This window comes from Oncorhynchus keta, chromosome 1, assembly GCF_023373465.1.
Source record: "Oncorhynchus keta strain PuntledgeMale-10-30-2019 chromosome 1, Oket_V2, whole genome shotgun sequence".
NCBI lineage: Eukaryota > Metazoa > Chordata > Actinopteri > Salmoniformes > Salmonidae > Oncorhynchus > Oncorhynchus keta.
Window position 1 is genome coordinate 63,544,211 of NC_068421.1, and position 24,072 is coordinate 63,568,282.

General features: G+C 43.1%; 1 protein-coding gene across 6 annotated transcripts; it reads left to right on the forward strand.

The window, feature by feature from the left end:
- Nucleotides 1-186: 186 nt before the first annotated feature.
- pak2b (p21 protein (Cdc42/Rac)-activated kinase 2b) lies at nt 187-22,877 on the forward strand. Of its 6 annotated transcripts, none has more exons than XM_035781332.2 (16): nt 187-416; nt 9,271-9,449; nt 10,347-10,670; nt 17,622-17,728; nt 17,859-18,009; nt 18,102-18,133; nt 18,299-18,409; nt 18,508-18,640; nt 18,752-18,815; nt 18,965-19,013; nt 19,254-19,366; nt 19,554-19,671; nt 19,829-19,928; nt 21,057-21,253; nt 21,445-21,582; nt 21,764-22,877. In XM_035781332.2, exons 3-16 carry the CDS (start codon nt 10,481-10,483, stop codon nt 21,848-21,850), a joined length of 1,590 nt encoding a protein of 529 aa, XP_035637225.1. In that variant the 5' UTR covers nt 187-416; nt 9,271-9,449; nt 10,347-10,480; the 3' UTR covers nt 21,851-22,877. The 6 variants fall into 6 exon arrangements, with proteins under 6 accessions (XP_035637225.1, XP_035637243.1, XP_035637234.1 ...); XM_035781350.2 differs by having other exon boundaries at nt 9,380-9,449; XM_035781341.2 differs by lacking the exon at nt 9,271-9,449 and having other exon boundaries at nt 188-416.
- The last annotated feature ends 1,195 nt before the right edge of the window (nt 22,878-24,072 follow it).

Sequence of the window (24,072 nt, forward strand, 5' to 3'; positions counted from 1 at the left end):
ATGTAGAGTTAGTTGAACAACCTCAACCAAAATGCTGTTTGAACCTGGGTATCTTCACTAATAACTGTACTGCAGACAGGTTCTAATTTTTATCACCAGGAAAGTACACACAGAAACAAATAAATTACCAGACGGATCTTGTCAATATGTAGTTGGTACCGTTTAATATAGTTGTAACACCCGTCGCTGGGGCGGTAGTTCCGCCTCCCCTTCGCCATAGTGGAATTATTCCCGGGACGAAAAGATTGAGGAAAAAATTATGTAGGGAACTGAACTATTGAAAACACAATGGATTACGCTGTGTAATTTATGCAAGCGCCACAGTAATATCATAACTCTTACGTATGTACAAACGTTTTCATTGCGTCTACGGATTGGACCCAAATTATATTAATGTTTCCTGTGGAGTCTTTCTGGTAAGTTGCGAGTCGCAGAACGTCATCATCAAATAAGTTAGCGATTGTCGGTACCGAGGACAACCACTATCTAGCTAATCAATGCATTTATGTTGCTTACCAAATTAACATGTGTATTATCAAGCATGGTTCGTTATTGTCTGACATTCGCGCTACTGCACTTGGAGGACAAGCTTGCTAGCTAATTCACTCATGCACATTTCTGCTTTTCTAGCAGTGTTAGCTAACGTTAGAACTCTAATTACACATAGCTAACTATCTAACTGGAAGAAAAAAAACTCTGGTAACTGTTAGCTAAGTAAAGCAGGTTAGCTAGGCTGAGTTGAATAGCTAAAATAATTAGCACTAATATAATCGTGGAATCCGCTAAATAGTTAGGCCTAACGTCACTTGCAAGACGACAGAGCATCTGATCTTTCACTGACTTTCTAATACACAGTTGGAAGTACTTAGGTAAAGACCGTTTCAGATTTGATATTCGCTCTTTATAACCACTTGAGCCACATAATCCAAATAAGTTTCTTGATGTTGGAAAAATTGCGCACAACATTGCACAGGTCTTATTTTCAAGATTTGGACATTAATTCGCTTTCCAAAGCTCATAAACGTGAGCAGCATTTTGTATTCCTAGTTGAATTTGTTAGGGAGTGTAAACAAAGTACAAACTACTTTTTTTCTTCCCAATTTCGTGTTATCGCTGCAACTCCTGTAGGGACTCGAGAGGCAAAGGTCGAGAGCTGTGTGTCCTCCGAATCACAACCCAACCTAAGTCGCACTGCTTCTTGACACAATGCCCACTTAACCCGGTAGCCAGCCGCACCAATTTGTCGGAGGAAACGCCTCTGACCGTGTCAGCATGGCACAGGAGTCACTAGTGCACGATGGGACAAGGACATCCCTGCCAGCCAAACCCGGACGACACTGGGCCGATTGTACGCCGCCCCATGGGTCTCCCGATCGTGGCCGGCTGTGACAGCGCCTGGACTCGAACCCAGAATCTCTAGGAGCACAGCTACAGCTTAGACCACTGCGCCACACATTTGAATTTCAATAGCTCCATGTGACCTACTGACTTCAAGGTTCAGAATGTACACTCAGTGGGCCTACACAATGCACACCCTTTAGTTTGTCCATTCTCACATTTTTTATATGAATTTTTCAAACTTTCTGATTTCAATAGCTCCTTGGTCATGTGACCTACTTGACTCAAACAAGGTTGAGAATGCCCACTGACTACCCTTCTATATTGAACATCTTCATCTCACATGATTTTACATACATTTTGAAAAATGTTACATTTCAATAGCTCCTTGGTCATGTGACTTACTGACCTCAAACTACTTTCAGAATGTACCACGGACTGGTGGAGCGGCGCCCAGTGTGGTAACGTGACCGATCCCTGAGAAGCTGGTGGGAGCCCCGGGGAGAGTTTTCTTTGCAGGGCAGGGCGCCCTGGAATGGGTTCTCCCCAAGAGAGGGGCCCAAGTCCTGGAAAGCGTTGCGGTTCAGGCGGCATCCATTGAGCTCTCGCTGGCCCTTGAAAATCCGGAGCAGTCGCTCCGTTGCCCTTCTTTCACCACCATTGGAAGTTTGTTGTGCAGTCTTTTGTGCAGAGAAGGGCTGCATGCGGGGGTTGGGGGCCGAAGGCTGGACAGATGGGGGTTGGGTCAGGCAGTTGGTGGCGGCAACTCTGGACGCGCGCCGGTCCCTGGGTCTCCGGCGAGTCTCCGGCGCCGAGCAGCTGATTTAGAGCCGGTGCGGACCAGGGGAATCCGTCTGCTTTAAGTAAAATAAACATCGCGAAGGCCCGAGGTGGGTGTTGATGTGATTTCTGCCCAGTGCTCTGAATGTCAAAGTGAATAAATTCATTGAAGCACAGGTAAACTGCGGGAGGAACAATGACTCTCTTAAGGAGTGCTTAGCCTTAGTAAGGTAGATAATGAGGTATGCCTATAGCAGTGCTCTTCTAATCCCTCCCTGTATGTCACCTGTTTTCTAGTGTCGCTAATGATGCAAACCAAGCGGGAGTTACCTCGGTACTAGTCCCTACGCGAAGAGAGTCCTGCAGATGGTTATGGCTGATGATTGTTAACGGAAGGTGGCAGTCAGTCCTGGACTATGGGGCTTTCGGTCAAGCATGACAATGTAAGGGCGGTTCCACCAGACTCAATGTTTTGCTGCTGGGCTCTTGTAAACGAATCCTGACTTTGGCTTCCTGTCAATCAGAGAATGATGGCTCGAACGCATACCTGGCTTTGGCTGGGAGGGGTAGTTAAGTCCAGGGAGATGGCTGATGAAAGTGTACTACTGGCATCAGTCTGATCACAGAGCGGCTGTTGTGAAACGTTTAAACACACGTCCCCAGTATACTTAGCTAGCTCTAAACCGCAAAGGTTTGAATCGAATGCTGGCTTTGGCTGGATCCGCTAACGGTGGAGTACTAAATGGAGCTGGAATGTGCTTAGCGGTTATGGACACTGCCAGGTCTCAGGTCTGCCTGGGTGCGGGACTCTACACATTCTATGTGGGAGCTCTCCTCCATGCTCCTTGGAGCATGTAGTGGAGATGGCATGTGCCTTACCATTAGTTGACACTACCAAGCCTCAGGCTTGCCTCATTGCGGGACACCACACATTGGAGGTCTCTACGCTCACTAGACTCGAGGTGGAGACCAAACCCATTGGCCCGCATGGATCTGGCTCATGCCCTACGAAGTGGGGAGAGGTATCTCCAGCTCGTCTTGGGAGGGAGGCCTACATCTGATGTGGGTAGTACCATCCACGCCCATTGATTTGCTGTGGACCCATACAACGGACAGGTTCCCACTGGGCACTCATCACTGAATGTCAACTTGATGAAATTCAAAGGAGCATACCCACCTGTCGCGGTCGCACTCAAATCACCCAAGCACGGCTTCCGGTGACGCAACTTAGGAAATGGCTGCCTAGTTTTTCGTACTGGACATCGGTTGGGTATTTCCCCCCCCCCAAATTCAAGTATTTACTCTGAGCATTATAATAACTTACGCAAAAGGGGAAAATAGGAAAAGGCCGTGGAGCTACAACTGCCCGTAACAAGACAGCAGAAGATAAAATCGTCGATGAACCCGAAATGGCTAATGCTAGCGCAAATAAGATAGCAGCAGCAAAAGAGCGGGTCGTGAGGTGATAAGGAGGAATTGCGCGATGCGCTCACAGGCTTACGAGAGGAACTTCGAGAAGATGTAAGAAAAGAACCAAATGAGTTCAAGAGGGACATTAACCAGAAACTGGAAGAAAACTAATTAGAACTTCACAGCATATCTACAAGAATTGGGGACGCAGAACAGCACATTGGGGGAAACGGACACATGGAACTCTGCAGTCAAGAAAATACTTGAACAGTCACTGAAAAGCCAACATGCACTACAGGTAAAAGTGACAGAACTCGAAGGTTTCTCACGTCGAAACAACATTATACTTTATAACTTAGTAGAGGGCGCAGAAAAATACTCTATGCCCAACTTCATGGAGGGTCTATTCAAGGGCATACTTGAAGACGACACTGACCTGGGAATCGAGAGAGCACACCGAGCTCTGGCCTCAAAACCCCCCAGCGGCGCCCCACCAAGATCCATAGTAGTACGGTTCCTCAAATTCTCAGTCAAAGAGAAGTCTTACATGCAACCTGGAAAAAGCCTGTTAACTTCCAAGGCCAACGAGTGTTCTTTGATCATGACTACGCGGGAGAGATACCGAAAAGAAGGAAAGAATACACCTCCATTAAGAAAGCACTTAAAGAGAAGGGTATTCACTTCCAAACACCATACCTGGCAAAAATGCGGGTATTTCTGGAAAATGGCCCGGTTACATACGAGCATGCAGACGAGGCGGCTGAGGACCTGAAGTCAAGGGGCTTCCCAGTGGAGTATATACCGCCAGGAGAAAGGCAACATCACCAGCGGTAAGACTCAAGCAAGCTCTCCCGTGGATCGTTGTTGACAAGCAGGGTCATGGAGAAAGAGGGAAACCATCTCGACGAGAGGACGTTCACATCCGAGAGAGACTCAGGCATTTCCAACGGGAAGATGGAAGACGCTGAATCGGATTTAACAGAATTAATAGTTACCGTGAGCTTTTAAGACGTTGGGTTGTTACGGTTGACATTACAATAGGTAAAATATATCCCCTATTTTCTCCCAATGCTGAAGAAGGGTGAGTAGCCAAAAGCACGTGTTCTTTACGAACACACTAAGTAGCGTCACGTTAATAACATATATTAGCTAAGGATTAATGACACATTGACAACGGGGCGACAGAAGGGCATATCGAGGGGAGGATTCATGATATGCAAGCATGACCGATATAGTTTTCACTTGTAATTAACCGATGTGTATAAGCGACGAAATTAGGTGCCCTGATTATTTTTGGTTCCACCAGGTCTTGTTTGTGACTACGTCACACATTTTCATATCTGAGCGAGGGGCCCATCCTGCGGACAGGCTCATCCCCTCGAACCCCAGAGGCAAGAGACAGTCCTCTGACATGGGAGTCCAAATACCAAAGTATTTTCCCACTTTGGTTTACTTTATTATTGTTCTTGATTTTTTTGTTCATTTTTAGGTTCATGATAAGCAGACAGATATTGTGCACAGGGTTTTTTATTTATATTGATGCATCATGGGGAATTTAAGATCCATCAGTCTCAATGTAAACAGACTGGCGAGTGCCATCAAGAGAAGTAAGGTAATAGCAAAGATGAAACGGGAGAGAGTTGACATACTATTCTGTCAGGAAACTCACTTATCCACACCTGAACACGAGAAACTCAAAATGGGATATAGGAACACTTTATTTCCTTCTTACAAAATGGGTAGAAGGGGAGTTGCAATCTTTATCCCAAATTCAGTTAATTTTGAGTTTGTCAGAAATAAAAGACAAGGAGTGTAGATTTAAACTTGTTAAATGTAAACTGGATAACAAGGAAGTTAGATTATTTAATGTATACGCACCCCCATGGAGTGACATGGTCTTCCAGGGGAAGGTGTTTGATTTAATTGCCACAGAAACCTCTGGCACTCTTATCTGTGGAGGGGACTTTAACACAATTCTAAACTCAAAATTGGACAGCACAAACCAAAATAGGAAAATTAGCCGAGTTGCCAAATAGATCAATAGGATACTGCTGGATCTAGGACTGCTCAATGTATGGTGTTGACACCCACAAGACCGATAAGGAATATACTTTTTGCTCAGCCCGCCACACTGAATACTCCAGGTTAGTCTACTTTTTTATGTACAGAGCAGATAGACACAGGCTTAAGGATTGTAGGATCGGACAGAGCGACTTATCAGATCATAATGGACTTTACCTAACTCTATACCTTGATAGAAAACCAAGAAATACTACACTGCTCAAAAAACAAAGGGAACACTAAAATAACACATCCTAGATCTGAATGAATGAAATATTCTTATTAAATACTTTTTTCTTTACATAGTTGAATGTGCTGACAACAAAATCACAAAAATTATCAATGGATATAATATATGCCATTTAGCAGACGCTTTTATCCAAAGCGACTTACAGTCATGTGTGCATACATTCTACGTATGGGTGGTCCCGGGGATCGAACCCACTACCCTGGCGTTACAAGCGCCATGCTCTACCAACTGAGCTACAGAAGGAGTGTATCAAATTTATCAACCCATGGCGGTCTGGATTTGGAGTCACACTCAATTAAAGTGGAAAACCACACTACATGCTGATCCAACTTTGATGTAATGTCCTTAAAACAAGTCAAAATGAGGCTCAGTAGTGTGTGTGGCCTCCACGTGCCTGTATGACCTCCCTACAACGCCTGGGCATGCTCCTGATGAGGTGGCGGATGGTCTCCTGAGGGATCTCCTCCCAGACCTGGACTAAAGCATCCGCCAACTCCTGGACAGTCTGTGGTGCAACGTGCCGTTGGTGGATGGAGCGAGACATGATGTCCCAGATGTGCTCAATTGGATTCAGGTCTGGGGAACGGGCGGGCCAGTCTATAGCATCAATGCCTTCCTCTTGCAGGAACTGCTGACACACTCCAGCCACATGAGGTCTAGCATTGTCTTGCATTAGGAGGAACCCAGGGCCAATCGCACCAGCATATGGTCTCACAAGGGGTCTGAGGATCTCATCTCATACCGAATGTCAGTCAGGCTACCTCTGGCGAGCACATGGAGGGCTGTGCGGCCCCCCAAAGAAATGCCACCCCACACCATGACTGACCCACCTCCAAACCGGTCATGCTGGAGGATGTTGCAGGCAGCAGAACGTTCTCCACTGCGTCTCCAGACTCTGTCACGTCTGTCACGTGCTCAGTGTGAACCTGCTTTCATCTGTGAAGAGCACATGGCGCCAGTGGCGAATTTGCCAATCTTGGTGTTCTCTGGCAAATGCCAAACGTCTTGCACGGTGTTGGGCTGTAAGCACAACCCCCACCTGTGGACGTTGGGCCCTCATACCACCCTCATGGAGTCTGTTTCTGACCGTTTGAGCAGACACATGCACATTTGTGGCCTGCTGGAGGTCATTTTTCAGGGCAAAAGGCGCAAAGGCGGAGATAGCAGTCCTGCTGCTGGGTTGTTGCCCTTCTATGGCCTCCTCCACGTCTCCTGATGTACTGGCCTGTCTCCTGGTAGCGCCTCCATGCTCTGGACACTACGCTGACAGACACAGCAAACCTTCTTGCCACAGCTCGCATTGATGTGCCATCCTGGATGAGCTGCACTACCTGAGCCACTTGTGTGGGTTGTAGACTCCGTCTCATGCTACCACTAGAGGGAAATCACCGCCAGCATTCAAAAGTGACCAAAACATCAGCCAGGAAGCATAGGAACGGAGAAGTGGTCTGTGGTCACCACATGCAGAACCACTCCTTTATTGGGGGTGTCTTGCTAATTGCCTAAAATGTGAAATGTATTGTCAATCAGTGTTGATTCCTAAGTGGACAGTTTGATTTCACAGAAGTATGATTGACTTGGAGTTACATTGTGTTGTTTAAATGTTCCCTTTATTTTTTTGAGCAGTGTATATGGAGACATTACATTACATTTAAGTCATTTAGCAGACGCTCTTGTCCAGAGCGACTTACAAATTGGTGCATACACCTTATGACATCCAGTGGAACAGCCACTTTACAATAGTGCATCTTAATACAAGCATGCTGAATGATCCAGCATTCAAGGAATCAATAAAGACAGAATTGAACATCTATCTGGAGAATAATGATAATGGGGAAGTATCTCCTGCTATATTGTGGGATGCAGCTAAGGAGGTTATTAGAGGGAAGATCATAGCCACATCTCTCAAGAAAAAGATTAAAGCACAGAAACTGCTGAAATTACAGGAAACCCTAAGAAACTTAGAACGATCTTGTAGTCAATACAAAGACCCTCTTATATTACGAGAGATTCAAAAGGTAAAACAGGAGATTGACCAGATTTATAGATAAGAAGTAGAGAAATAACGATATTATGAAGCAGACTCAAAGGCAACCAAATTACTTGCATGGAGACTCAGGAAACAAGCACAGAATACCATTTTCAAAATAAAACCCCAAAACAAAAAAGATCACATGCAAATGAGATGAAATACAGAATGCATTTGAATCATATTACACAAATCTGTACAAGCAACCAGAGAAGGCAGATGCACAGACAATAGAGCCTATGTCCCTCAATTGGGACATATGATGTCCCTATGATGAAAATTACAGGCCTCTCATCTTTTTAAGTGGGAGAACTTGCACAATTGGTGGCTGACTAAATACTTTTTTGCCCCACTGTATCTAAAAACGTGTGAGGTGAGAATGGACAAACTAAAGAGTGTGCAATGTGTAGGCCCACTGAGTACGTTCTGAATCTTGTATGAGGTCACTAGTTCACATGACCACGGAGCTATTGAAATGTAACATTTAAAAAATATTTATGTAAAATCACCTGAGATGAAAAGGGACAAACAAAAGGGTGTGCCATATAGAAGGGACATTCTGAACCTTGGTTGAGGTCAGTAGGTCACATGACCAAGGAGCTATTGAAATTAGAAACATTGAAAATTAATATAAAATCGCATGAGATTAAAATGGATGAACAAAAGTTTGTGCTACATGTAAGGCTACTCAGTGGATATTCTGTGGATATTCTGATAGCAGTTTGAGGGTTGTAGGTCACATGACCAGAGAGCTATTGACGTTTTTTATATTTTTTAAATTGTAAAATCTCATGAGATGCAAATTGACACAAGAGTGTGCAGTAGGCCCACTGAGTGTACATTATGAACCTTTGAGGTGTTAGTCACATGACCAAGGCACTATTGAATTTCAAAAATTCAAATAAATAATTTAAAAATAGTGTGAGATGTAAACCAACAAAAAAAAGGTGTGTGCAATTTGTGTCTATGCCACCGGGTTAGCTAGAACCAGTTTTTAAAGTTTTAGGAGTAATGGTTAAAGATCTATTGAAATTTGAAAATGTTGATTTGTCACTATGTTGATGGTCCCTAACTGCTGTTGGTGGACATAAGGAAAACTACAGGTGAATATCCGTGTATTATCCAACCCGAATCTGTCTTTACCTCTGTGTTGGATGTCGGGGTGATCTGGAATGTAGAACTAGCTAACGTTACTATGTTGCATATTTCAGAAACCTTGGCCTAATGTTAGGTAAATGCTATTGAATGTGTGGAGTGAGAGCATTTATAGGTATGCCTCTATCTTCTCTCTTTTCTAACTAGCTAATGTTACTGATCTTGAAAGTTGATTATGATGGTCTTCATACACAGTCCATTTATTGTGTTTCTCAATAGTCTGACATGGTTTCCTCTCTTCATTTAGTCTCTATCATCTGCACTGATCTGAGAAGATGGATAGATGTGAGAACAATAGTGGAATCGGATGTCCTCCAATTAATTGGCTTCCCCCTTGCCACTTCTCTCATAATTAGATGGAGATAGCAAAGGATACAAATGAAAGGGAGACAGTGCCACACTGGTGATGCTGCTTCTTTACTCAAGGTATTCCCTCCCTATTGTTGATCTCTACTACATCAATTATTAAACCTCTAAAAACCCACCACAGTCTGCACTGGCAGTGCTTTCCTTGGCTCTGTATCCCACACCTTTCAGATAAATGACTGATTGCAGCATATCTATTCTAGACCCTACTGATCTTGTCAAGTCCCTACCTATCACCTCTGCACCACAACTTATTCAGTGTTGTTGTTGTCCCCTGCCCCCTCCTTCCATTGACATAGAATTATCTTTAGAGTGTGAATGAGTATGCGATGATGATAATATAGGAAATATGGTCTATGCTCAAATCTCTCCATAATCTCAGTGGAATGCTGAAAACATGCCAGGGAGAAAATGACCTCTGCAGGACAGAGTTTCCTGTCTACATAAATGTGCTCATCTACTGTGTAAAGTCAGTGTCACCTACAGATATGTACTGTAGTGCCCAAAGCCCATTTTAACATGGGCAATACCATTTAATACTTTCACCATTTTGAAGTACTCAACTGGGTGAGAAGGATTACAATTTCATCTAGGTCACCAGGAGGGATCAGCCAACTAATTATCCTTGTGAACACACATTCTACCAGTGCAGCTGGCAGTAAATTGCCAACCTTGGCTTTATACCTGTTCAATCAACACACTCGTAGATGTACTAGAAGAAGAAATTGTACGACTTCAAAATGGAGATGGCCTCAATGGCGCTGCCCCTGCTCTCACAGGTGCCATAATGGGACAGATACAACGTTGCAATATCTACACATGTCTATGGTGTCGACAAAACTGAACTGGCCTCCAAAAGCAAAACCACCTATTATGTTATGTAATGTAATGTGCATGTGCTCTTGTTCACCTGTCATTTGTGTGGTCAAGCTGATTATGTCTCTGTTTTTCTTGCAGATATCACTCTGCGCTCTCCTTCTATTCTGATTCCCATTCCTGATCTCTCTGCACACACCTGTCTATTCCGTGCACTCTCAGTCTCTGTCTGTCTCTTTCTGTTACCCTTTCTGTCCTCCCCCCTCCGTGTGGCCATGTGTGATAACGGTGATCCCGAGGACAAGCCCCCTGCCCCCCCGGTCCGGATGAGCAGCACCATCTTCAGCACAGGCTCCAGCAAGGACCCACTCTCAGCCAATCATAGCTCTAAGCCCCTGCCCTCGGTTCCAGAGGAGAGGAAACCCCGCAACAAGATCATCTCCATTTTCTCAGGCGCAGAGAAAGGTCAGACGAGTCCATAGAGGTGGGGCACTGGGAGGGGCTCTAAAGCGTGGGTCGGCTGTCCTATCTTGTTTTTTTAACACTAGGGAACCACTGGGCCTCGAGGGACCCCCCCCCCCCAAGCTAATGAGTTGTCATTCTGGGTGTAACATTCTAGGTGTAACATTCTAGCAGTGTAATTAATACATTTCATGAACCAGGTTTCCATCCAACCTTTTTATGCGAGAAAAGTCTACAAAACACGCTAGACAAGGTGAGATCTTTTTATTTCGTAAAATTAATTATGCAAGAAATGTCGGTAGAAGTGGTTTTATGCGCAAATATTCATATAATAACCATCATGTCGAAGTAGACCTCCCACTACAACTCGGGAAAGCATGCAGTTTATTACAGATGAAATAAGTTATGATGAACTTCACAGGGTGGTGAAAGTGCACGGTGATGAGCTTGATGCTCAGTTCCAATAAATATCAAGGGTCTTATTCTGGTGAAATTATCATCGAGGCTTGGCTGCCGTTTGACAAATACAAATAATATCTCTCTTTTGTCCATAATAGTCTCATCATGTATGCTATACCCGCACTGTATCTGCCAGCTGTTGGCTAGAGCGCACGTGCCAATAACAGAGTGGGCACACTCGCTATGTAATGCAAATACATTTTTAAAATGTGCATTACACTTAGTTGAAAATGCGATGGAAACCCATTTAACTTGTATTTTTTATTCGGTACATGGGGAATTTAACGCACAGCCTTTTATCTGCAACAAGGCACTTTGATGCAAACAGCTCCGGTGGGAAAATGCGCATATCATTTTTATGCAGATTTTAGAATATTCGCATTCAGAAATCTGTCACAAATTGGATGGAAACCTAGCTATATATGCTATCACAAAAATAATAATTTGGTTGTGTTTATGAATGTCTTCGATAACATTAGAACATGAAATATATATATTTCAAATAACACAATAGCACTTTCATTTGTTTCTGCTCCTGTAGGCTGTATGTAAAAACACATTCAAGTGTTCAATACATTTTATTCCCGACTGGAGCAGTGGTCTAAGACACTGCATCTCAGTACAAGAGGCGTCGCTGCAGTACCTGGTTCAAATCCAGGCTTTATCACATCCGGCCGTGATTGGGAGTCCCATAGGGCAACGCACAATTGGCCCAGCGTTGTAAATTCTCATTTGTTTTTAACTGACTTGCCTAGTTAAATAAAGGTGAAATAAATTAAACTATTAGTGGAATTGTGACAACTATGAAACATAGGCTGTGTGTTGAAATGTGGTAACAGCTTATTTTTATAACAACAAAAACAACAACAAAAAATACCCCAACCATCAAGATGCACGTTCAGGTCAGCATGAAAACATCAGTAGCCTAAACATCATTATAAGCGCCACGTGTGCTTAATAAATAGTGTAAATCATCAAAATAGCAATGATGGTATTATAATGAATGTGTTTGACAGCAGTCAAATATGACCAGCTTGTGCTTACATGGCGTGCGTCTAAACGCAATGACCTCATGTCACATAAACAACAAACTGCTGAGTGTGTTGCTGATGTCTTTGCTTGATGTAGGGTCCTCTCTCTCAGTGGTGACATTTTGTGCTGATAATTGGCCCGTAGCATTGTCCTTCCTCTCTCCTGTCTCGCCGTTCCATTTGGTGGTGGCGCGGGCACCTGCTCATTGCACCATTCATTTAAAACATGTTTTTACTTAGACCTCAGAGGTGTATGTTCAGGAGAATAAGAAGAAGAATCATCAGAGATGATTAATTTCTTCCCCACGATCTGAACTGTTTGCATTCAGATTTTGTAGCAACGCTGATGCAGAATGTGCATCCAATCATCTTGGTCTTCTTGCCATTGTAAATGACGCACACACTCCCAAGTAGGCCAGAGTAGACTGATAAGACTGCTTGGATTCAATGGGCTGATAGAGGGTACATACCATTTTGAAATGAGATAGATCAATGCAATGGAATGGCCTGCCTTGTTCTTCATTCACAATTGGTGATTTACAAAATTTGGCATTGTTAGCTTCCCCTCAGTAATCAACTGACACTTTCTCACTCATCATTTGGGTGAGATTTGTTGTAATTTGTTGTGTGACGTTAGTCTCTGTATAGTTTAGCTTAGGTTCAGTTTCGAGGCAATTATTGGGGTGATTATCAACTGGGCACGGCACCTCCAACTTCCGGGAGAAGGAGGGGATCTAGCCCTACTGTCGGAAGAGGGGCAGCGGGGGAAAACCATTCAGAAAATGACATGCCCTCCTAAAACTGGTTATAACTCCAGTTTATTTTGTGATATTAACATTCTAGTAAAGAACAAGAAGGCCTGCAAACTGTTAAAGCTCACAATTCACGGCTTTGTTGACAATGTTTCTATCTAACGGATATTTTTCAAGTCAAATTAAAAAAAAACTGAGTGCTTTACATCCCAAAATATACATATTTCACCTCGCATGACCATTGTGGGTGTAAAAACTATGTGGTGGGTGTAAAAACTATGTGTATCACTAATAATTTGATATCAATGAGATTGGCACATGTGGTAGTTACAAAAAAATGACCTATATTTACAAAATGACCAAGTAGGAGACCTGGAAGGCAAGACAAATCAAAGTGACATATTCATGTTCTTACATGGTGGTAATGGTCTGATGTCAAACTCTTGGTTCAGACCTTTTAGGAGACATGGTACACATGGTGAATCCAATACAATACAATATTATTGAGAAGATTATCAGTACCCCCCCAGGAGTCTTAACATGTTCGATACCGATGTGTATCTGAGAGCTAATGTTGTGACGAGCCTCCATTACTCCTTGTTTTCAGAGATAGTTTTGTTTTTCCTACATAGCATAGACCACACACTTGATCAGGTATATTGCATTTTTTGTGGAACACGTAATGATGCCCTTAATCTTAATGACCTTGCCCGTAATAGGGTGATTGAACATTGTGCATTTTTTCTTAAAGCTACACTGGTTACATCGGCCACATCTGTAATTGCCATTCGGCACATTGTCTAGGAAAGTACTACGTGACACTGGTGGAAGATCCGATATCACCACCATTTGATTAATGTTAGAGGCGCGTTTGAAGACGACCCGCAGGGGTTGTTTGAACGTCTTTTCCAGTTGTGGATCAGTGCTCAAGATGTACCAGTGTTTTTTAATGATGTGGTTGAACTGTTTACCATGTGGGGAGTACTGAAGGAAGCACTGAACGCATTGGTCAGGAGGGCGGGGTGGTTTGGGCCTGAGGCTGTCAACCTGGGTCATAGTTTTATAACGATCCCTTGCGTCATGCAGCCATTCCTCTGGGTAACCCCGCTGCCTGAAAAGCTCATCCAGATAGTCGGCTTGGTTGTCATAGTCCCTCTGTGTAATACAAATCCTGCGTATGCAACTGTATTGGGGCAGCAGGTAGCCTAGTGGTTAGCGCGTTGGGCCAGGTAACCAAAAGGTTGCTGGATCAAATCCCCGAGCTGGCAAAGTAAAAATCTGTTGTTCTGCCCCTGACCAAGGCAGCTAACCCACTGTTCCCTGGGCACCGAAGACTTGGCAGCTCCACGCACCTCTCTGATTCAGAAGGGTTCGGTTAAATGTAAATGTTAAATGCGGAAGGCACATTTAGTTGAATGCATTCAGTAGGTATACCCCTTTCCCCTATTAGCTGATGGGGAGGCACTTTTTTAGGGTGTACAGTGCATTCGGAAAGTATTCAGACCCCTTGACCTTTTCCACATTTTGTGTTTGGACCATGATAGTCCATTGGTAATGTGGACACCAAGGAACTTGAGGCTGTCTCACCATTGTCAGTGAGGCCTACCACTGTTGTGTCGTCAGCAAACTTAATGATGGTGTTGACTGTGTGGCCAAACACAATTCCGTAGTAAGTCTAGGGTTTCCGGGATGATGGTGTTGATGTGAGCCATGACCAGTCTTTCAAAGCACTTCATGGCTACCGACTTGAGTGCTACGGGGTGGTAATCATTTAGGCAGGTTACCTTCACTTTCTTGATCACAGAGACTTGTGGTTTGCTTGAAACATGTATTACAGACATGGTCAGGGAGAGAATGTCAATCTGACACTCAATAGTGCTCCTTATGTTTTGACAGGAAAATGGTCCCATTTCACACAGTTGTCAAGATAAAGTCCCTGCCTCTGATCTGGCGGACTCACGAAACACATGCTTTGTTTGTAAATAATTTCTGAGTGTTGGAGTGTGCTTTTGGCTATTCGTCAATAAAAAGATCAAATGAAAATTGATATAAGGAAGTTGAAATGATTTATACTTTTAGACTTTTACTCCAGTAGTATTTTACTGGGTGGCTTTCACTGTTGCTTGAGTCTTTTTCTATTAAGGTATCTTTACTTTTATTCAAGTATGACAATTGAGTACATTTTCCACCACTGCCGTCTGGTACCAAAAATGCCTGATTGGTGGAGTGCTGCAGAGATGGTTGTCCTTCTGGAAGGTTCTCCCATATCCACAGATGAACTCTGGAGCTCTGTCAGAGTGACCATCGGGTACTTGGTCACTTCCCAGACCAAGGCCCTTCTCCCCCAATTGCTCAGTTTGGCCAGGCATCTAACTCTAGGAAGAGTCTTGGTGGCTCCAAACTTCTTCCATTTAAGAATAATGGAGGCCATTGAGTTCTTGGGGACCTTCAATGCTGCAGACATTTTTTGGTACCCTTCCCCAGATCTGTGCCTCAACACAATCCTGTCTCTGAGCTCTACCGTCAATTCCTTCAACCTCATGGGTTGGTTTTAGCTCTGACATGCACTGTCAAATGTGGGACCTTATATATAAAGGTGTGTGCCCTTCCAAATCATGTCAAATAAATAGAATTTACCACAGGTGGACTCCAAGTTGTAAAAATATCTCAAGGATGATCAACGTAAACAGGATGCACCTGAGCTCAGTTTCAAGTCGCAGAGCAAAGTGTCTGAATACTTATGTAAAAACAGTATTTCTAGCAAGCAGGGAACATTAAAAATACAACCTTCATCTCTGAACCGGATTTTGAATAACAACCCCTGGGGATTTGAATACAGGTCACTGGTTGAAGCAAAGGCTGGGCTTGGAACTTTCAATATGTATTGAAATGTATTAGAAATGTTCTTCTAGCCCATTGGATTCCTTCCACTATAACTCTAAGATGTTGTAATTGTAGTTTGTTGTACGGTTATAAAGATGTCCAAGTAGGTAGTAAAAGACGTGCTTGTTGCTCTGAGCTGGATCAAATCCCAAGGTCAGGTGGAGGCTTATGTCACAGAACTTTAAGACTGTCTGATGATCTGATTGATTCTTAAGGGGGATTTGTATGTGTTGCATTACATCTGATGTGGCCCTCTATCTCTGTTTTTGGCTGAGAACTGCATTTTCAACCCACTTACAAGTTCCCACCGTTGTCCTCTACAGTACACAAAACATGTACAGTAGAGGGCCTCTCTTCCCTTCCCCAGCCCTCAGCCCCAGCTCCCAGTTTCCAGGGTCTCTTGGTTTACACATGTATTCCTACAGTGAAGAAGTGAGGTCTCCAGAGAAACTAGCTACTACTGTACATCCCCTGAAGACATATCCAGATAAACAAACTGCACTTCCCAAAGACACATCCCAGGGGTCAGAGGTCAGGGGTTGAATTCTCTCAGAGACTGGTGGGATTTACCATGGTCTGGCCTGAGGTTAGATCAACTGTACTCTGCAGGGCAAGCACCACATAATGACGACAGCTGTCTGTCAGTCCAGCTAGCTCCTGGTCACTTACATGGCCGATGTAACGGCAGATTTCCTCCTCTTCGTCTGAATAGGTGTAACAAGGATTGGACCAAAACGCAGCGTGGTAAGTGTCCATATCGTTTATTATAAAACATAAACTGAACACTAAGAACTACAAAACAATAAATGTGAACATGAACGAAAACCAAACCGAAACAGTCCCGTGTGGTGACAGATATGGAAACAAACACCCACAAACCAACCGTGAAACCCAGGCTACTTAAGTATGATTCTCAATCAGGGAAAACGATAAACAGCTGCCTCTGATTGAGAACCATATCAGGCCAAACATAGAAATGGAAAAACATTAAAAAACACAGACTGCACACCCCAACTCACGCCCTGACCATACTAAATAAAGACAAAACAAAGGAAATAAAGGTCAGAACGTGACAGCCGAACAGTGTGCCATTCAGTGTGTCTACTGTATATTCATGTAAAGTGTATTGAGATGTTTAAACACAGTAAAGTTTTGTTTTGATTGGAGAGAAAAAAAGTTATGTTTTTAATTTTTACTACATTTGCAATAATGTCTAAAAACCTGTTTTCACTTTGTCATTATGTGGTATGGTGTGTAGATTGATGAGGAACATTTTTTATTTAATCAATTTTAGAATGAGGCTGTAACGCAACAAAATGTAGACAAAGTCAAGGGATCTGAATACTTTCCGAATGCACTGTAGGGTGGAAGCTGTCTCCACGTAAAAGGGAATTCCTGTCCGTTGGCTTCCTCTACTGGTCTGTGCTAAAGTACCCCCCCCTTCCTCTTAATCAAAATGTCAAGAAAGATTCTAACAACTACAGTGTGTTAAATAGACTTATTTAGGAAAAGTCTCAAGGACAGAGAGGGGCATGACTTTAAAAATGTCACAGTAATAAATCAAAAAGAGATTCGTGAGCAGTCCAAATGACTGCTTTAGTGGTTCTGGTGGTAAAGGTGCATTTCCAGTAGAGGCTACATTTCATTCAGTGCATCTTAGTTCAGAACCAATCCATCTTTATATTAGTTTCCATCTGTGTGCATCAGACTATCCAGAGGCAGTTGAAGTTTTTTGGTCTTTCAATTTGTCTATCCATTGTTGGATCTGATTACGTTTCAGCCCATTTATTAACAGAGAATGTAATGATGGTTTATTGATTGACTTTCAGGTGGTAGAAAGAAAGACCGGGACAAAGAAAGACCAGAGATCTCTCCTCCTTCAGACTTTGAACACACCATCCACGTTGGCTTTGATGCTGTCACTGGGGAGTTCACTGTGAGTAGCCACACTTTCCTCCAACTCTTCATCTCTTACTCCAGGTATACTCAAATCTCAGCCTGGATGGATGTAGTACTGCTAGTTTTCTTAGTTGATTGACCCCCCCTTGTATCCTCCTCGCTGATAGGGCATGCCAGAGCAATGGGCACGACTTCTCCAGACATCAAACATCACCAAGTCCGAGCAGAAGAAGAACCCACAGGCTGTTCTCGACGTGCTCAAATTCTATGACTCTACGGGCAACGGCCGCCAGAAATACCTCAGTTTCTCCTCCTCTGGTGAACTTTCATATGGATTAGACTTGACTGTTTTCTGTTTGTTACAGACTTTTTAAAGATTGCAAAAAAAAAAAATGTAATTTCATTTTTAGAAAAGGATGGTTTCCCCACAGGACCCCAGTCTGTAAGTACTAAATTTGTTCTAGTGATGACTTACTAGCTACCTGAATAATATGGTGCTGCAATTTCTTGTTCCTTGACCTCACTCATGGCAGCCTAGAAAATATGTGAAAGAAATTTGTGTGGGTTTATGTATGAAATGTTTGTTATATCTTCTATTTTGCATTAGCCGGTCAAAAATGTCATGGAACCCTCATCGACCAATATCAAGGACATTGATGATGATGATGATGAAGCTCCCCCACCCATTGTGGCACCACGTCCAGAATACACTAAGAGTGTGAGTCATTTTGAATGGAGCTCACAACCTCCACTTCTCTTTCGCTCTTGCTCTCTTTCGACTTATTTATTATGTGTGCCTTGTGTGTTGGCCTGCAGGTGTACACTCGCTCCGTCATTGACCCCATCCCAGCTCCAGCCACATGCCCAGATGGAGACTCGGCCTCCAAGGCTGTAGACAGACAGAAGAAGAAGGGAAAGATGTCAGACGAGGAGATCATGGACAAACTAAGTAAACAAACTATATATTTCACAAAAGCAATGTTACAGGTAGCTATTAAGACCCGTTTGTCAGGGGAAATCAGTATTGGTCTGGTCTGTATAATCATATATTTGCCCTCAGGAACTATAGTCAGCATTGGAGATCCCAAAAAGAAGTACACGAGATATGAAAAAATTGGACAGGGGTAAGTGTACGTTTATTTGAAGGTGGTAATTGGAGTGTATTTGAGTGCAGTGTGTATGGGGTCTTATTTGTGCATGGGAAGAGTGTGTGTGACAGAGGTGTGTGTGTGTCCGAGTTATAAAAAAATATGTAAACATTGTCCACACACAGGGCTTCGGGGACAGTGTACACAGCCATTGATGTCGCCACAGGACAAGAGGTAAAGGGGAATTAAGGGTTGTCATTGGTCGACTGACCGGGGATTGATGCATAGAGGAGAATAAGTGAAAGGAAGGAAATATTGAAAGAGTAGAGGAATGACGACAAGAGAGTCAGGAATGGGGAAAGAGTTTGAGAACTGTTAGCCTGGCAGCAGATTAGAAATAGCAGGATAACTAATCACTCACCAATTTTAGAGGCTCATGTTGAACATTTCCTTCTTTCTGGGTGTTTTTCACAGGTGGCCATTAAACAGATCAACCTACAGAAGCAGCCCAAGAAGGAGCTGATCATAAATGAAATTATGGTGATGAAAGAGTTAAAGAACCCAAATATTGTCAACTTCGTAGACAGGTAATAGAATGGTCAAATATATAATTAACCTTAACATCACTAACTTCGGTGTCAGTTCGATGTACCAAACCTAACCTCCTGGTGATGGTGAGACTAGAGGTCCTGGAACACATTGGGTGTACCATTTTATACAATACAATATATCCTAACGACCTCTCTGGCTTTGGTGTCTGTGTGTTTATGTCAGTTTCCTGGTGGGAGAGGAGCTCTATGTGGTGATGGAGTACTTGGCTGGTGGCTCGCTGACTGATGTGGTGACAGAGACCTGCATGGACGAGGCTCAGATAGCTGCTGTCTGCAGAGAGGTGACCAGCTCTTATGCGGAACACAGCGTTAACCTTGACATATTTACCCTTTAACACTGGCTGGGTGAGAAACTTGTGTGTGTTTGTTGACTGTTTTTTCCTTCATAACCATCCCTCTCTGTGTCTCTCTCCCTCTCATTGGTTTCCCCATCTAAAGTGTTTACAAGCACTGGAGTTCCTTCATGCGAACCAGGTCATCCATCGTGACATCAAGAGTGACAACGTGCTACTGGGGATGGATGGCTCTGTCAAGCTCAGTGAGTCTCCCTCTACCCCCTAAACAACCCCAGGCTGGTCATGGTCTATGTGGAGTTGTAGAGGAAGTAAAAGTACTAATAGTTGGGGGTAGATATTTACCTTATTGACCGTGGTAGTGGTGTGTGAGTCAGCTGTTTGTTCACCAGCACATGCCCACAATTGCTAATAACCCATCCTTAACTGCTCGACTATATGTGATAAAGTGAAAATCTGAGGCCCGACCCTAACCCCCTAATATAGAAAATGCGCTGTAGGCTACCTATAGTCAGAGACGGCAGATTGATTTTTTGACAAGGGGTGCAGGATTTGTTTGGCCTGATTTAGACATGTTTCTGCTTATAATATCCAACATTTTGGTAGTCAAGCTTCTCTTCTGTCATTATAGGTTGCCATAGAAGACTAAATAAACCCTTGTACCCCAGAATGTCATTAATAATTAGAATTAAAATGCTGATTGTATTTCAACCACATAAAATCCAAGCTGATGTCATTTGGAAATTTTACACAGAAAATCTTTCCCATTTATTTATTTGTTGCTGCATTTTCTCCCAGGTCCCTAAACGTCTTTGCTCCGCAAAATAAGCAGAGATGATAGAGAGAACTTTACCGATGTCAACTAGATTGAAGCATTGATTCCATTGATCTATTACATTTTCTGTTGAGTAAGAGTTTATTTAGTCTTCTAGGGCACCATATAATGACAAAAGAGAAGCCACATGTATATAATTATAGACACTTGATTTACAAATAGCCTACCAAAATGTTGGAAAGTATAAGCAGAAACATATCTAAATCGGGCACACAAAAAATATCCTGCACCCTCTGTCAAAAAATCCTTCTTTGACTGTAGCCTACAGCACCTTTTCTATAATAGCGGGTCGGGTGCGGGCCTCAGATTTCCACTTTATCACATATAGTCGGGCAGTTGAGGATGGGTTATTAGCAATTGCAGGAGGGTGAACAAACAGCTGACATATCAAACCATTAATCTACATCCTATGAAAGAGAAGTACCATTTTGGCAAGGATAGTTAACAAATGACTATTATGCTAGTGCTGCTGTTTGTAGTGCTAACATTCAGTCTCCATCTCTCTCTGAGTTGTCCCACCTCCCTTCTCTTTGTGCAGCCGATTTTGGTTTCTGCGCCCAGATCACACCAGAGCAGAGCAAGCGCAGCACCATGGTGGGCACGCCTTACTGGATGGCACCTGAAGTGGTGACCCGGAAGGCCTATGGGCCAAAGGTTGATATCTGGTCCCTGGGCATCATGGCCATTGAGATGGTTGAGGGGGAGCCTCCATACCTCAATGAGAACCCGCTAAGAGTAAGTGAACCGTAGAGTAGCACCCTTCTAAAATGAAATTACTTTGTTTTACTGTATCATAGTGCATCAAAAGCTAGTTCCATAGTGATACAAGACTGACATGGATGTAACAGGCAGACTTTTCCAGCACATTTGTAAGGTATCTCACAGTTCTAGTCTTCCCCTCTGCACTCTCTCCTCTCCTCCCCAAGGCACTGTACCTGATTGCTACCAATGGCACTCCAGAGCTGCAGAACCCAGAAAAGCTGTCCCCCATCTTCAGAGACTTCCTTAATCACTGCCTAGAAATGGATGTGGAGAAGAGAGGCGGGGGAAAAGAGCTGCTGCAGGTGATGCCCCATTTTATCTATGGCTTCCCATGTGATTTGCTCTTCTACTCTTGTGTCAACTTGATTGGTTGGATGTGGCTGTATATGCCTCCATTATTACACCATCTGCATGTACTACAATAGAGATGAGCTCCAATGTTAACCGTACTCTCTTTTTCCTCCCTCTTTCCTGTTTGTCTAGCATCCCTTCCTGAAGCTGGCAAAGCCCCTCTCCAGTCTTACACCTCTCATCTTGGCTGCTAAGGAGGCCATGAAAGGCAACCATTAACCGAACAAACAACCATGCCTTCCCATGCTGTGCCAGATTTGAGGTTTTGTGCCAGACAATAGACTGAGTGACAACCCAACTCTATATGCTCCAGCCTGATAAGCCCTGACAATCCTCACTGTGAAGAAGACCAAAAACATCCAGAGCACAACCCATCGCTGACCATATGAACTCTTTGATTCTCACTCAAACGTTTGAAGACAAGTCAAATGAAAGTGCTTATCTTCAGATCCAGGCTTAGTTATTTTGTACAAGAAGAAAAAAATTGGGGGCTAAATTTTTATTTAACATGGAATTAAGATATCTAGTTCTTACTTTTTGGAAGAAATATTACTGCCTTAAACAAATGCAAACATTGCCTAATATATTGTTGATTGTGTCAAATTATTTTCCCATAATAGTTTTTTCTTTGTAATTTTTCCAATCCAGCTTGTTAGTGTCCTCTTAGGCATTTTGATACTTGAATTTCATTTGTGTCCCCACTGTGATAACGTTAAGGGCCTCTCACTTAATGAAACTGTTATTCCCACCTGGTGCCACATTTAATCTTTGGTCTTTTCTCAATTGTTATAGGACAGACATTTCAAAACATTCCCATTATTACAGTGAATATGGTGATATGGATGACGATATAGGGTTGCCTCATTTGCCAGTGCTACCATCATTCCCTCCTGCGTCATTAGTCCCTTGGTAGTAGATGTGCACCCTTATGGGCAAATTCAATGGAAGAATGACAGGGTTTATTCTTGCTTGGGCCAACATTCTTTGTTCTCATAAAAATGTTTTGCTATATTGTATATGTCAAATTCTGTACTTTTTGTGTATTTAGGACTGTAGCTTGAAAATGTGCTTTTTCATGTGTATATTGTGTACCTAACTAGACAGAAAACAGTGGATATCAGGCCGGGTACCTTTTTTATAGGCTAGAAAAGGCCATGTATATTTACTGTTTTATTTTTTTCTATTTGGATTACTAACAATCTGACAATTGCCTGCAAATTCAAATAAATGCAGCTGTTTGTCCTTATTGTTGATTTAAGAATGATTATTTCTGTATACTATGACTCTAACTTGAATGGAGACCATCAAAGAGTGGGCTGAAGGAATGACACTCCAAGAGAGGATTATTTTTAAGCAAGATTTGGAGCTATTACATTTTGTTAAAGTAGGCCAAGAAAAACGAACGTCCTCGTGATTTTGTTTGTCTTTTCTCTTATGTATGCATGTATAATAAGTCAGATTGTTCAAAGTCTAGGGTTGTTTCATGAATTGAAAATGTTACAAAATGAATGTGGGTGTAGATAAACCTGGGTAACTCCCGCTACTGTAGATGGGAGTATGTCCAGGCAGACCCATTTTACTAGCAAAAACCTGGCACAGGTACAGGACCTGGACTGAGAGGGTAAGTTGTGCCAGAATCTGATACACACATTCTTGATCTAAACTCAGCAAAAAAAAGACATGTCCCTTTTTCAGGACCCTGTCTTTTCAAAGATAATTTGTAAAAATCCAAATAACTTCACAGATCTTCATTGTAAAGGGTTTTAACATTGTTTCCCATGCTTGTTCAATAAACCATAAACAATTAATGAACATGCACTTGTGGAACAGTCATTAAGACACTAACAGCTTACATACAGTAGGCCATTAAGGTCAGAGTTGTGAAATCTTAGGACACTAAAAGAGGCCTTTCTACTGACTCTGAAAAACACCAAAAGAAAAATGCCCACGATCCCTGCTCATCTGCGTGAACATGCCTTAGGCATGCTGCAAGGAGGCATGAGGACTGCAAGATGTGGCCAGGGCAATAAATTGCAATGCCTGTACTGTGAGACGCCTAAAACAGCACTACAGGGAGACAGGACTGACAGCTGATCTGCAGTGGCAGACCACATGTAACAACACCTGCACAGGATCGGTACATCTGAACATCACACCTGTGGGACAGGTACAGGATGACAACAACAACTTCCTTAGTTACACCAGGAACGCACAATCCCTCCATCAGTGCTCAGACTGTCCGCAATAGGCTGTGAGAAGTCTGGACTGAGGGCTTGTAGGCCTGTTGTAAGGCAGGTCCTCACCAGACATCCCCGGCAACAACGTCGCCTATGGGCACAAACCCACCGTCGCTGGACAGACAGGACTGGCAAAAAGTGCTCTTCACTGATGAGTCGGGTTTTGTCTCCTCAGGGGTGATGGTTGGATTCGCGTTTATCGTT

Excerpts from the sequence above, each read along its gene's own strand:
- pak2b (XM_035781332.2), top strand. The coding sequence starts at position 10,481 with ATGTGTGATAACGGTGATCCCGAGGACAAGCCCCCTGCCCCCCCGGTC. Across the intron at positions 18,410-18,507 it reads GTCCAGAATACACTAAGAGT|GTGTACACTCGCTCCGTCAT; the intron begins GTGAGTCATTTT and ends GTTGGCCTGCAG. Across the intron at positions 18,816-18,964 it reads TATGAAAAAATTGGACAGGG|GGCTTCGGGGACAGTGTACA; the intron begins GTAAGTGTACGT and ends GTCCACACACAG.